Source organism: Cebus imitator, unplaced genomic scaffold, assembly GCF_001604975.1.
Source record: "Cebus imitator isolate Cc_AM_T3 unplaced genomic scaffold, Cebus_imitator-1.0 Scaffold20, whole genome shotgun sequence".
Taxonomy (NCBI): domain Eukaryota; kingdom Metazoa; phylum Chordata; class Mammalia; order Primates; family Cebidae; genus Cebus; species Cebus imitator.
The window spans coordinates 7,641,810-7,656,084 of NW_016107335.1; the positions used below are offsets into that span (position 1 = coordinate 7,641,810).

At 42.6% G+C, this 14,275-nt stretch overlaps 1 protein-coding gene across 2 annotated transcripts in view; it reads right to left on the minus strand.

The window, feature by feature from the left end:
* NUB1 (negative regulator of ubiquitin like proteins 1) overlaps positions 1–14,275 on the minus strand; it is a 37,675-nt gene that overhangs the window by 20,808 nt on the left and 2,592 nt on the right. For both annotated transcript variants that reach the window (XM_017520130.2, XM_017520126.2), the window contains exons 2-7: positions 11,887–12,004; positions 6,991–7,158; positions 5,750–5,808; positions 4,322–4,392; positions 986–1,168; positions 715–809 (exon numbers count right to left, since the gene is read on the minus strand). In XM_017520130.2, the coding sequence (XP_017375619.1) occupies positions 715–809; positions 986–1,168; positions 4,322–4,392; positions 5,750–5,808; positions 6,991–7,158; positions 11,887–12,003 (693 nt within the window). In that variant the 5' untranslated portion in view covers position 12,004. The remainder of the gene's footprint in view (positions 1–714; positions 810–985; positions 1,169–4,321; positions 4,393–5,749; positions 5,809–6,990; positions 7,159–11,886; positions 12,005–14,275) is intronic.

The window sequence follows — 14,275 nt, forward strand, 5'->3', positions numbered from 1 at the left end:
GTGTACCTGTAGTCCCAGCTACCCAGAAGGCTGAGGTGGGAGGACTGCTCAAGCCCAGGAGCCTAAGGCTGCAGTGAGCTATGATGGTGCCACTGCTCTCCAGCCTGGGCAACAGAGCAAGACTCCACCTCAGAAAAAAAAAAAAATAGCCAGTTGTGGTGGCGCATGCCTGTAGTCCCAGCTACTCAGGAGGCTGAGGTAGGAGAATCCCTTGAACCTGGGAGGCGAGATTGCACCACTGCACTCCAGCCTGGGCAACAAGAGCAAAACTCTGTCTCAAAAATCAAACAAACAAAAAAATGCAAAACCATAGACATGTTTAAGATTAAACCCCCAACTATTCCAAATCATAGAACAGGTAAAGGGGTATGAGGAGACAGGGGAGAGATGTCAGAATCACCTGTGGACTTTTCCCAAAGTACACTGTTTGGGAGAGCCGCTGCACTGAAGGCAGTGGGTGGTGTCCTCATGCTGGAAGTCACGGCTCCAGGACAGCGAGGTCATGACATTTTGTACTAACGCACTGAAAACCACAGGGTGAGGCCTACTGGATACAAGTACTCATAACACGGTGACATTTTCTGCTTACAAGGCTGGAGACAGCACTGTTTCCAACCCTTTATAACACTTCCAAGATACAGTAACTGCACCTGACGACACCTCTGCCCTGACGACAAATCTCAGAACAGGCCACACATTTCTCATCATACTTACTTTTCTTTCTGATGGGGGAATTTTGATGGATCTGCCTGTCTGGTTAGCTATGTCTAAGTATGGCGTCATTTCTGGATCCACCACCGTCTCAGCTGCTGTAACGAAACCAAAAGGACCTCTATTAACTCAATGTGAAACAGCTGTGACGACGACAACTTCACAGTGCTAGCCTGCTGAGGGGAAACCCCCGTGAGGGCTGTGACCACTATCTGTGTGAGTCAGTGCTGCCCCTAAGCATCTGCGTGGGTGACAAGCGCAGGCCTCTGTGTACCTCTCTTTGCCAGTATTTCTAGTCCTCTCTTGGTCCTCTCAATTCGTTTTTCTTTGAGTTCGGCCTCATTTTGTTCCTCTTCCTCTAACTGGAAGTTTTTCCTCATATCCTCTTCAGACTGTTTTAGTTCAAGCACCATTGCTTTTACGTTGTGAGTCACTCCTTGCTCTTCAAGGGTTTTCCCTATGAAAATCAGAATCATCTATTATTTTCAAAAGCCATTAAGCTTACCAGGTAATAGTCCATTTTCTATGTTAAGTGGAATTGTTTTTTTTGTTGGTTTTTTTTTTTTTGAGACAAGGTCTCACTCTGTCACCCAGGCTGGAGGGCAGTGACATGAACATGGCTCACTGCAGCCTTCACTTCCTGGGCTCAAGCAATTCTCCCACGTCAGCCTCCCGTGTAGCTGGCACTACAGGCCCATGCCACCAAACCCAGCTACTTTTTGTATTTTTCACAGTGATGAGGTCCACTATGTTGCCCAGGCTTGTCTTGAACTCCTAGGCTCAAGCAATCCTCCCACCTCAGCTTCACAAAGTGCTGGGTTACAGACATGAGCCCTCGCTCCTGGACAAAATGGAATTCTTAAACCTGCATACCAACACCCCACATAATTGGTAAAACTATGCTTAAATTTGGTTGTAACTATGACACTGTTAAGCAGTAGTGAAAACTAGTGACAACAGACTCAACTAAATTCATCTTTTCTAATCTTCTTTATTCTCAGCCTAAGACCAGGTCAAAACAACAAATATTTGAGAATCTACTACAGGGAGAACTGTGCTAGACAATATAAATAAGAAAGTGAGAAAGTGTCACACACATTTCCTCCCCTCTAGCTGGAAAAATAATGAAGCCAATTCACAGCTACAAACAAGAAGCTGTACTGTAGTCTGCTGTCACGGTTAGAAGCAAAGACCAGCAGGGTGTGGTGGTTCACATCTGCAATCTCAGCACTTTGGGAGGCCAAGGCAGGTGGATCGCTTAGCCTAGGAGTTCAAGACTAGCCTGGACAACACAGTGAGACCCCGTCTCCACACACACAAAAAAAATAAAACATTAGCCTGGCATGGTGGTGTGCACCTGTAGTCCTGGCTACTCACTGGGATGCTGAGGTGGGATGCTTGCATCAGGGAGGCGGAGGCTGCAGTGAGCAGCAATCGCACCACCACACTCCAGCCTGGGTGACAGACAGAGACCCAATCAATCAATCAATGCAAAGACCATGGGCTCCATCTGTCGTTTTAAGTCTGTGGCCCTGAACAACTGCCTGTCTTCTAGGATTCCGTTTCCTCATACATAAATTGGAAATAAGGGGCAGAAATCAGTGAAACAGAATGAAAGAAAACAGTAACAAAATCAAAAGCTGGCTCTAAGAATAAATTAACCAAATACACAAATCTAACAAAAATAAGGTCAAAAATGCAAATAAACAACGTAAAAAAAGGGTAAACACAGATGCAAAGAGATTTAAAAATAAAATATCAGCTCAAAATCAGGGAAACGGGAGAAAAAAAGAAAAAATAACAAAATAATATTATGAACTATAAACACAAATGTAAACATATTTCTGGAAAACTGTAGCTGTATTTTTTTTCTTTTGAGAAATATGACAACCTTTCTAACATTAATATACAAAATAAAGGTCCACTGTGGTTAAGTCATCTTGATTAAAAAAAAAAAAAAAAAGGCCGGGCGCGGTGGCTCAAGCCTGTAATCCCAGCACTTTGGGAGGCCGAGGCGGGTGGATCACGAGGTCAAGAGATCAAGACCATCCTGGTCAACACGGTGAAACCCCATCTCTACTAAAAATACAAAACATTAGCTGGGCATGGTGGCGCGTGCCTGTAATCCTAGCTACTCAGGAGTCTGAGGCAAGAGAATTGCCTGAACCCAGGAGGCGGAGGTTGCGGTGAGCCGAGATTGCGCCATTGCACTCCAGCCTGGGTAACAACAGCGAAACTCCGACTCGGAAAAAAAAAAAAAGCCAAGGGTTGGCAGAGGTCACCAGATTTTAAGAATACAACAAAGCCACAGTAATAAAAACACCACAGGTGAAGAGGAGGAGCAGAAAGTACAGAAATAGGCCCCAAAAAGGGTCGCCATCAATCAGCGGGGAAAGGATAGACTATAATGCATTATATAGAAAATAAAGGAACCCTTAGCCTTTATCTAGAAAGGGGGGACCCTGGACAGACTGAAGACCTCTTACTGATTAAGCTAATAGTCAAGAAAACGTAGATTATCCTTGCAGCCCTGGGGTTAGGGAAAGAACTTCAACAAAACACAAGCCATAGGCAATGGATTTGATGACATCCGAATCAAGGATTTCTGTCTAATAAAGGATACCACAAACAGAATTAACAGAGGGATGAGAAAACAGTGAAAAAATACCCATGACATCTAAACTAGATAATGGGAAATTGCTAGAGATGATGCTGGAAAGGAAGGCCAGGGTCAGCTATGAATGGCTATCTTGCATCAAGCTAAGAAATGTGAACTAAATTCTCGAGGCCACAGGAACGTACTGAAAGCCAATGGGGCTCCAGTGCTTGTATGGAAACCCTGCAATGGCTAACTGGTCTCCCCAAGTCAATGTATGCCTCCTTCAAATACATTCCCCTACTGCCTGACCTTTATAAAACACAAACAGAATTGTGTACCATTCCCCAGCACAGATGTCTTCCCATTTCTCTTAGGAAAAATGGACTAACACTGAGTTAGGTCATCTAGTTTCTCATTTCCTGACAGCTGTGCCACTGACATCTTGGGCTGGGCAAGTCTTTGTCTCGAGGCCTGCTTGGGGCACTGCATGAGCAGCAGCATCGCCAGCCTCTACCCAACCACCAAAACTGTCTCCAGACAATGCCAAATGTCTCCTGGGTGTTCACAGTGTGGCCTCTGCCTGCCCCTCTGTCCGTGAAAAGCACTCTCCGCCCCCTCACTTTCTACATGCAGCCATGCTGGAACTTCCCCAGTTCCTCAAATTCACACCATAGTGCTCTGACACCAGGCTGTCAGGCTGGGACACACACCACCAGGGTCTCCCCAAATTCTTCTCCCTCAGAATTTGCTGGAACTGGCAACTTACACTCAGCACACCTCACCCTCCATTCTGTAACACTTAATCTAAGCTGTAATGAATGTCTTTCTTACCACTATCATAGAGCAGGCAATAAATATTTATCAGAAAAGTTATTTTCTGCTTAACTTCTAAATCAGCTGTGGATTATAAATGGAATAAAGCTACAAATTTTTGAAGAGTGAGAAAAAGAGGGGAGTCATTTTTTCTATATCAGGTTCATTGAAAAATTATGCCTACTTTGCCATACATACCTAGTTGTAGTTGCTTCTTATTTATGACAATTTTGATGTAATTTTCTTGAAATCCAAAGGTTTCAGCTATTCTGTAAAATTAAGACCAGTGAAAACTGTAGGAAAACAAAATTGTTATTTATTATCCACTAAAAAGACTTTAGCCAGGCCCGGTGGCTCACACCTGTAGTCCCAACACTTTGAGAGGCCAAGGTGGAAGGATAGCTTGAGTCCAGGAATTTAAGACAAGCCTGGGCAACACAGAGAGATCCTACCTGAAAAAAAATTTTTTTAACATTAACCAGGCCTGGTAGCCCATGCCTGTGGTCCTGGCTGCCTGGGAGGCTTGGGTAGGAGGATCACTTGAACCCAGGAGTCTGAGGTTGCAATGAGCTATATTCATGCCACTGTGCTCTACATTGGGTGACAAAGCAAGATCCTGTCTCTAAAAAATAAATATTTTAAAAAGAAGGCTTTAACCATGATAGCTATTTTATACATTTTATCAGAAATACCCGGGATTTTCAACAGACTGACTCACAACCATCACAATAAAGCCATCTCATTAGCTGGCTATGTGAAACTGTAGGAAACAAGGTCCTTTGAAAGTCTCTGTTTTCCTACTTGTTCCCGCAGGCAAGAGAGGCCACAGTGTTGCAGCTCCACGTCAACAGGAAGCCCTAGCTGCACATCAGGAGAAAATCCATCCTAGGCCTTCTGTGGTCTCCTTGGAGGAGCCCACAACAGGGGGGCTGATCCACAGGATCTTCTATGTCTGTGTGTTAAATGCCACTTCCTGAACCCACCCCTAACAGCCCTGATGTAGACCAAAGAAGGAAATGAGAAAAATTAGCTGAAGAAATACACCAGCTAGCTAGCCCCGGAGTGCTCCCAACACTTACCACTTTAAAACATAATATGATGAGATGAAATAACCGACCAGATCTCAAAGTCAGGATTTCACTAGTATGTGCAGACGTGTGTGTGTGTGTGTGTGTGTGTGTGTGTGTGTGTGTGTGTGTTTACAGATGGGCCAACAGCCTGAAATCAGATAAAACACTGCACTGAAGGTCATAGCAAGCTATTAGTGCACTAGGGAAAATAATAGTAATTCAATACTAATGAGCTAGTGACGATCAGGTGTCTCCTGTTTATATCACTCATTCATTCAAGCATGCACCCAGTGTCTCTCACGTGATAGGCACGGAGTTCCCATTGCTCGGAAGTTACACCAGGAAATAGTGTTTGCAAGTCCTGAGTCCTCACTTTGCCACTTACCCACCAGTGTTAGCTCTAATAAGTTCTTCAAACTCAAAGCCTCAGTTTTCTCTTCTATAAAATGAGGATAATACCTGCCCTACCTATCTTAGGAGGACACTCACAGAGGATCAAATGAGCTGATGTAAAAAGGCCCAGACCATCCAGGACACGGAGCACACAGATACTTACTTAGACCTCAGCTCTCTGCCAGTGATGTGCAATCGGGTCTCCAACAAGTTTTTCCTATCCTGTTAAAAATAAGACAAATAAAGTAAAATGTACTTGAATTTAACACATTTTGGAGCAATTACCCTGTGAAATCAGAAAAGCTGACAGCAGAGGATATAACCTTAGCTCACTGTTAAAACTAAAACGTTGCCTGCCTAGAAGCCTACTGAACATAACTCAGCACAGGCTGACCCTGTGACTTGCATGTCCTCAAGGGGGCAGCAGTGTGGCACCACCAGGCAGGGCTGCTTAGAGAGGCCGGTCTCACATGGCTGGCCACCTTTAAAATTCCAGAACATTCCCACCATCCCTCAAAGAAACACTATGCCCTGCACCCCATTCCCTCCCCTTTGCCGCCAGCCCCTGGTAACCACTAATCTATTTGCTGCTGCTACAGATTTGCCTATTCCAGACAGTTCACGTAAATGGGATTGGGCAGTATGTGGCCTTTCATGTCTGGCTTCTTCCCTAAGCATCATGTTTTCAGGCTCATCCAAGCTGCAGATGCATTGGCACTTCATTCCTTTGCACTGTGAATAGCTTCCATCGTTTGAGTAGACCACATTTATCTATCCATTCACCATTGATGGACATTGGGACTACTTCCATCTCTCAGCTACCGAATAGTGCTGCTATGACCATTCATGTGTGAGCTTTTACATATTAGTATATACTCCTATTTCTTCAGAGAGTACTGGCACTGATCAGTCCCAAGAGGCTTTGGGTGCCTTCCCACAGTGACATTTCTAGATGTGAACTACTTGGCCACGGCAATGAGAGGAGGTGATCCCGCCCAGATGTCCTCGGCCCTGCCTGAGCACCCAACGGACTGCCCTCTGACCTCCACCGGAACAGGAAAAGGATGAAGCCCTCAGTGATGTGTCCTCCTGCACAGGGTTCTAGGAAACTTGGGAGTCCTTATTCTCCATTCTTTCTAAACGTTCACACTCTAGAAAGGGTCAGAATGTGATAAACAGCTCTGTGGCATTTTAGAGGTCCAAGAGGGTCTCTAAAAGCCTACCTTGGGAATGTTTCAGTTTAAGAATTTGTAACATTAACTTTCAAGTTGATAAATGTGCAATATGTAAAGTAACTTAAAAGAATTCTAACTCTGGACTGTAACTTTCCAAAAAATAACAATGTATTTGATCGCATCACTAACTAGACATTAGTGCCTATTCAAATTTAGGGAAATTACTCACTTTTCTTAGTCTTGGTGGTAAAAACACCTCGATGGTAGCAATTCCTGTTGTTCTATAATTTTCATTTCCTGTTCCACGCTCAATTGCCTTGCAACGTATTTCTTCTATTATCTTTTCTACTTCATTTTCACAGCATTCTAGTTTGTCAGAGTACTTCTTAGCAAGGCCCTATCAAGAAAAATCAGAAAATGCAATACCAACTTAAACAAAAAAGGCAAAATATAGAAAAGGGCATGAAAGACTCTAAGGCCATCAACTCTGATGAGTGGAGGTCGCCCCATTACACTGCAGTCCACACTATGATTGACATCTTGAGAGGTGTGGCATTTAGAAAGGATCCGGGAAAAAATGAAAACATTTATTTGAGGACAGGCACATCGGCGCATGCCTGTAATCCCAGCACTTTGGGAGGCCAAGGTGGGTGGATCACTTGAGGTCAGGAGTTTGAGACCAGTCTGGCCAACATGGCGAAACCCTGTAACTACTAAAATACAAAAATTAGCTGGGTGTGGTGGCACGTGCTTGTAGTCCCAGCTACTCAGGAGGCTGAGGTAGGAGAATCACTTGAACCCAGGAGGCAGAGGTTGCAGTGAGCCCAGATGGCGCCACTGCACTCCAGCCTGGGTGACAGAGCCAGACTCCATCTCAAACAAAACGAAACAAAACATTTATTTGATAAATGTTTTTTACCTACAAATAGTAATAACAACAACAACAAAAGAGTCTCAACAGAAAAAGTAAAAATAACCGAGAATCTTCTAGGGGGACAAGAAGGGTGGGCTACGACTTATGTGACTGCAATCTATTAAGAAAGTATTTTAAGGAATAGTGAACTGTTCAACTCCACTGGAGGGAAAACATGAAAAAAAGAAAGAAAGAAAGAAAGAAAATATTCTAATTTTTCAAACTTGTGAGAACAAATCAGGTTGAACTTAATTTTCTTAATGAAAAATTAGGAATCACAAATACTAGTTGTAAAATTATTTGTCAGGGAGAGCTTTAGAAATGGGAAAAAAATTAAGGCCGGGCGCGGTGGCTCATGCCTGTAATCCCAGCACTTTGGGAGACCGAGGCGGGTGGATCACGAGGTCAAAACATCTAGACCATCCTGGCCAACACGGTGAAACCCCAACTCTACTAAAAATACAAAAAAATTAGCCGAGCATGGTGGCACACGCCTGTGGTCCCAGCTACTTGGGAGGCTGTGGCGGAAGAATCGCTTGAACCCAGGAGGAGGAGATTGCAGTGAGCCGAGATGGGGAAAAAATTAGATACAGGGGGCCTCAAGAAAGGAAGTGAACCAGTTATTACTGAAGGCAAAGTTATTATGTTTCCTCCCCCAAAAGAATACAGATTAGTATCTCTAATCCAAAAATCTGAAATCTCCAAAATTTAGAATTCAATTTTGAATCTGAAGATTTTGAATCTGACGATGCTCAAAGGAAATGCACGCTGAAGTATTCTGAATTTTGAATTTTCAGATTAGGATGCTCAACTAGTAGGTATAATGCAAACATTCCAAAATCCAAAACATTTCCAGTCCCAAATATTTCAGATAAGGAATATTCCTCTCAATCTGTATTTGCATTTGAAGTTTAATGTTTCATTAAACATCTCATAAAACAGTAAACGCTTCAAAAAACCCTAAAGGTCAAGGTTTCATTAAATTCATGATGCAATACCATACGGTATGTAAAAATTATGGTGTAAGCATAAATTTATCACAGAAGAGATGTTGATGATATATGCAAAGCTGGAAAACTTTATAGATATGAGCAAAGGTTGGGCGCAGTGGCTCATACCTGTAAGCCCAGCACTTTGGAAGCCAAGGCGAGAGGACTGCTCAAGCCCAGGAGTTTAAGACCAACCTGGGCAAACAAAGTGAGAACCCATCGCTACAAAAAATAAAAATATATTAGCCAGGCATGGTGACATGCGCCTGAAGTCCCAGATACTCCCGAGGCTGGGGTGGGAGGATCGCTTGAGCCTGGGAGTTCAAGGCTGCAGTGAACTATGATCATGCCATTGTACTCCAGCCTAGGCAACAGACCAAGACCTTCTTGTCTCTTAAAAGAAAAAAAAAAAAGAAAAGAACGTAACTTAAACCTATATATCCTTTTTTTCTTTTAGAGATGGGGTCTCACCCAGCAATCCCATTACTGGCTATATACCCAAAGGATTATAAATCATTCTGTTATAAAGACACATGCACACGTATGTTTACTGTGGCACTGTTCACAATAGCAAAGACTTGGAACCAACCCAAATGTCCATCAGTGATAGACTGGATAAAGAAAATGTGGCACATATACACTATGGAATACTATGCAGCCAAAAAAAGGATGAGTTCATATCCTTTGCAGGGACATGGATGAAGCTGGAAACCATCCATCATTCTCAGCAAACTGACACAAGAACAGAAAACATGTTCTCACTCATAAGTGGGTGTTGAACAGTGATAACACACGGACACAGGGAAGGGAATATCATACACCGGGGCCTGGGGGTTAGGGGCTAGGGAGGAATAGCAGGGGGTGGGGGGATTGGGGAGGGATAGCATTAGGAAAAATACCTAAAGTATAATTTAAAAATATATAAATAATTTTTTAAAAAAAGAGAGAGATGGGGTTGCCTAGGCTGGAGTGCAGTAGCTATTCACAGGTGCGACCATAGCACACTACAGTCTCCAGCTCCTGGGTTCAAGTGGTCCTCCTGCCTTAGCCTCCTGAGTAGCTGGGACTACAGGCATGCACCACTGTGTCCAGCAGTACTTTTTTTTATAGTGCTTTTTAAATAGTTACGTAGGAAAATAGGAAGAATATACCTATATTAAGGGTGTTTAACATATTTTAAAAATACATTCTTTATATTTTTGTATTTAATTATATACACACATTTTTAAACCTAGTACATTATAAATACTTTTAAAAAAATTTTCTAGAATTTTTTAGAAAACCTAACTAGCAAGGATGTCTTTCTTCCTCTTGTCACCAGCCAGTTCTGACACCAATTGGAAGTCATATGATTCAATTCTGACACTAACTACCCAGAGTCAGTGTTACACTCCGCAGGTTTAAGGGCTCAGTCCACAAAAAAGCCCTAACTTCAGGCACCACTTACCAAGTAGCTCGTCCCCAGGTTACCCATACTTTTGTCTGACTTGGCTACAAAATCAAGGGTTCACACAAGCACCCCCTTCAGGTTCCATGATTTGTTAGAACAACTCGCAGAACTCCAGAAAATGCTATACTTACCAATATAGTTCATTATAAAGGACACAAATGACCATTCATATGAAGAGGTACTAAGACAAGGTTTGGAAGGGTCCTGGGCACAGCAGCCTCTGTCCCATGGAGTTGGGGTGTACATCCCCGACATGTGGATGTGTCCACCAATTGGGAAGCTACCCGAAATCTGTCATTTAGGGGTTGTACGGAGGTTTCATTATGTAGGCCTGATTGATTAAATCACTGGCCGTTTGTATTAGTGATCAGCTCAATCTCCCCTGCCCAGAGGTTGGAGAGAAGGATTGAAAGTTTCAAGTGTCTGATCAAGGCTTGGCACTTTTGGTGACCAGTCCCATCCTGAAGCTATCTAGGGGCAACCAAGCCACATCAGAACAAAGGTTGTTCCCATCATGCTTGCCACTCAGGAAATCCCAAGAGTGTTGGCTCTGCCAGGGCAGGGACAAAGATCAAATATCTTTCCTAGTATGCCATGCCTAGTTTCTGAACCAAGTCTGTAACAAGTAAATTGAGAAGCAAGGTCAGAAGGTGGGTTGCAAAGTGAGGCCTGCCTGGAACAGAAGAAATAAAAGAACTAAGACCCTAATACAGTTTGTCACCTCCCAAGCACATCATTATGTCACAACACAGAGCAATTTAATGCCTTGTGACAATCCTTAGCCCCTGATAAATGTTACATCATGTTCAGGATACTCAGACTGAGGGCAGAGAAGTACATGCTAGGAAATTCCAGTATGAGAGATTTCTGGCAAAAGTAAGACTTCCAGCCAAAATGAGCAATGTTTTTCTGGTTAGAAAAGCAAGCAGACTTCAGTTTCTAGAAACACCACTTACATACAATCCCATTTGTGATGATGCCATAAAAAAACTGAGATACAATTGTTAGAAAAAATCTATTTTGGAAAAATGAACAGTGATAGAAATAGCATCCAAAAAAACTGGGGGAAAGGATCAATTGTTTTGTAACAGATGATGACAAGCAAGGAGGGCCGAGAATGAACCAAGACACTGTCACTCTGAACACACAATGCAGTAACTTACTGGCACCAATACTGTTGCACCAACAGGTCAAAATTAGTTTCAGATGAATAATGTTATATAATGCAGTGATGATATTAAAAATAATACATGCCTAAAAAAGCAGATAACATCCTCATGTGAATAAAATATTAGTAAACAAAAATAAGGACGTCAATTCGTAGTAAAAAGTGGGTACTGGCTGGGCACGGTGGCTCATGCTTGTAATCCCAGCACTTTGGGAGGCCAAGGTGGGTAGATCACAAGGTCAGGAGTTCAAGAACAGCCTGACCAACATGGTAAAACCCCGTCTCTACAAAAATACAAACATTAGCTGGGCATGGTGGCGCATGCCTGTAACCCCAGCTACTCAGGAGGCTGAGGCAGAATTGCTTGAACTGGGACCTGGGAGGTGGAGGTTACAGTGAGCTGAGATCCCACCATTGCCTGAGCTACACAGCAAGACTCTGTCTCAAAAAAAAAAAAAAAAAGTGGGTACCCACTCACCACTAATGTTTTTGGCTATGCTGAAAGTTTGTATGGTCATGCCTGACAATTTCCAGTCACTTCCGAATCTTATTTACCAAAGAGATTTATAATGCTGCTAATTATTGATGTCTTAAAAGACAAATACCTTTAATGCCAAACCAACTTTTTTATTTTCATCTGTATATGGAGGTTTCCAAAGCTGAATTCTGTCTTCCCTTAAAAACTGGGTCAGTTTTGCTTGAAGATACTTCTTTTGTGCCATCCTTGAAAGCAAAACAATACATTAATAAAACTCCACAGCACATTTTAAAATGTTGTATAACTTACCTACAAGGTAAGGTGTTTTGTTGAGTAAGCAGAGCTCCCTTCCTCTCTCATTAAATCTAAATTACTATGGCTTAAACAAGCTCCAGACTTCTCTAAAAATATATAAATATATACATTCAATTATATATATTATGTATACAAAATATGTATTTCAAAGTTGCTAATATGTAGCAAGGATTATTACACTTTTCTATTTCTTAACCTGCTATTCTCTTATCTAAGAGAAAAGAGAAAAAACAGGAAAGATGGCTCTCTCAAGTAGTAAACTTTTTTTTTTTTTTTGAGACAGAGTCTCGCTCTGTCGCCCAGGCTGGAGTGCAGTGGGGTGATCTCAGCTCACTGCAACCTCTGCCCCCTGGGCTCAAGCAATTCTCCTGCCTCAGCCTCCCTAGTAGCTGGGATTACAGCCACACCCAGCTACTTTTTGTATTTTTAGTAAAGATGGGATTTCACCATGTTGGCCAGTCTGGGGTAGAATTCCTGACCTCAAGTGATCCACCAGCCTCAGCCTCTCAAAGTGCTGGGATTAGAGGCATGAGCTTGTAAATTCTCTCATACTTTGGCTAGTTTAACATAAAACAAAAGGCTAACAACCCTGGTAGTTAAATATAAAGAAAAGCTTGCTTGAACTGTAAACTATCAATAATAAATATTTTCAGACAGGTGCGGTGGCTCAGGGCTATAATCCTAGCATTTTGGGAGGCCAAGGCAGGTGGATCTCTTGAGGTCAGGAGTTCGAGACCAGACTGGCCAACATGGTGAAACCCTGTCTCTACTAAAAAAAAATACAAAAACTTAGCCGGGTGTGGTGGCAGGTGCCTGGGGCGGAAGAATCACTTGAATCCGGGAGGCAGAGGCTGTAGTGAGCCAAGATCACACCACTACACCCCAGCCGGGGCAACAGAGTAAGACTCTGTCTCAAAATAATAAAAATAAATATATAAGTATTTTCTACATCAGAATTTTTTAAATTAAAAAGATTACAATACTAGAAAAACTTTTCCTATTTTCTGATTAACAGCCTAACAGCACATCTGCTCTTCAGATCTAACACTGATCAGATCATTTCACAGCTGAGAAAACCAGGGCCCTGAGTTTGTACAACGACTCAGGCAAAGACACAAAATGAGGCGGCATCGTAACTAGCGTAACTTCCACCCACAACACTGGACTCTGAACTTTCGTCATGGAGTCCCTTGCTGCTTGTCTGCTCCATGTACGTAATTTCTCTCTCCCAGAGAAGCACAAGCCCGATGGAGCTGTCTACTCATCCCTAGCACAGCAATTCAAAGGTGCACGTGAAGCGGTGGAGATGCGAGGCAGCCGGCAGGTATAGCGCTTTAAGGTCTGCCAAATCAGACAAGCAGCAAGTACAGAAAAATGTTATTATCACCTGAATGATGAAGACAAGTTCTAGAGAGTAAAAAAATATATGAGTAATTATTACCGAGCTCAATAAATTTCTTTTTTCTATTGAAGGCCCGTATTCCACATCCTCCCAAACCCAATTCATGCAACTCTGAAATCAAGTTTGGTAGCTTTGGTGTATTTCATAAACAAATATTTATTTTATTTTTTTTTAATTAAATTTTTTTTTCTTTTGGCCAGCGCGAGGCACTAAACAAGTGTTCTTTAAATGGAAGTTCAAATCTATTTTATGTTAGTGCGGCGACAAGAATTAGGTTAATCAGGACAGGGAGGAGAAAAGAGGAAGGAATAAGAACAGCCAAGGAGGTGCTGTGTATATCCTAGGGGGCCCACAAGAGAATCCTCGATTTTCCAGCACTGACAAACTGCTTATCACAGCAAAGCATATGAGTACTTAGAGCGTTGGCTTTTCAAATACAAGTTGTGGGTAACCCCCCATAGAGGCGCCGAGGAATGAGAGCTAAGCAGAACCCTGGCACAGTTAGGGCTTGAAGAATATCTCAGTTTACAGTGTTACTACTCAGCTATCTCCTTTTATATAATCCTTTATATCATCATATATTAATTTATAGCATTAGGGCCTGAAGAATCCCTTTATATAACCCTCTATATATAATCATATAACAGTTGATAGTATGAGTGTCTAAAGAATATTTCCCTAGGCCGGGCGCAGTGGCTCAAGCCTGTAATCCCAGCACTTTGGGAGGCCGAGATGGGTGGATCACGAGGTCAAGAGATCGAGACCATCCTGGTCAACATGGTGAAACCCCGTCTCTACT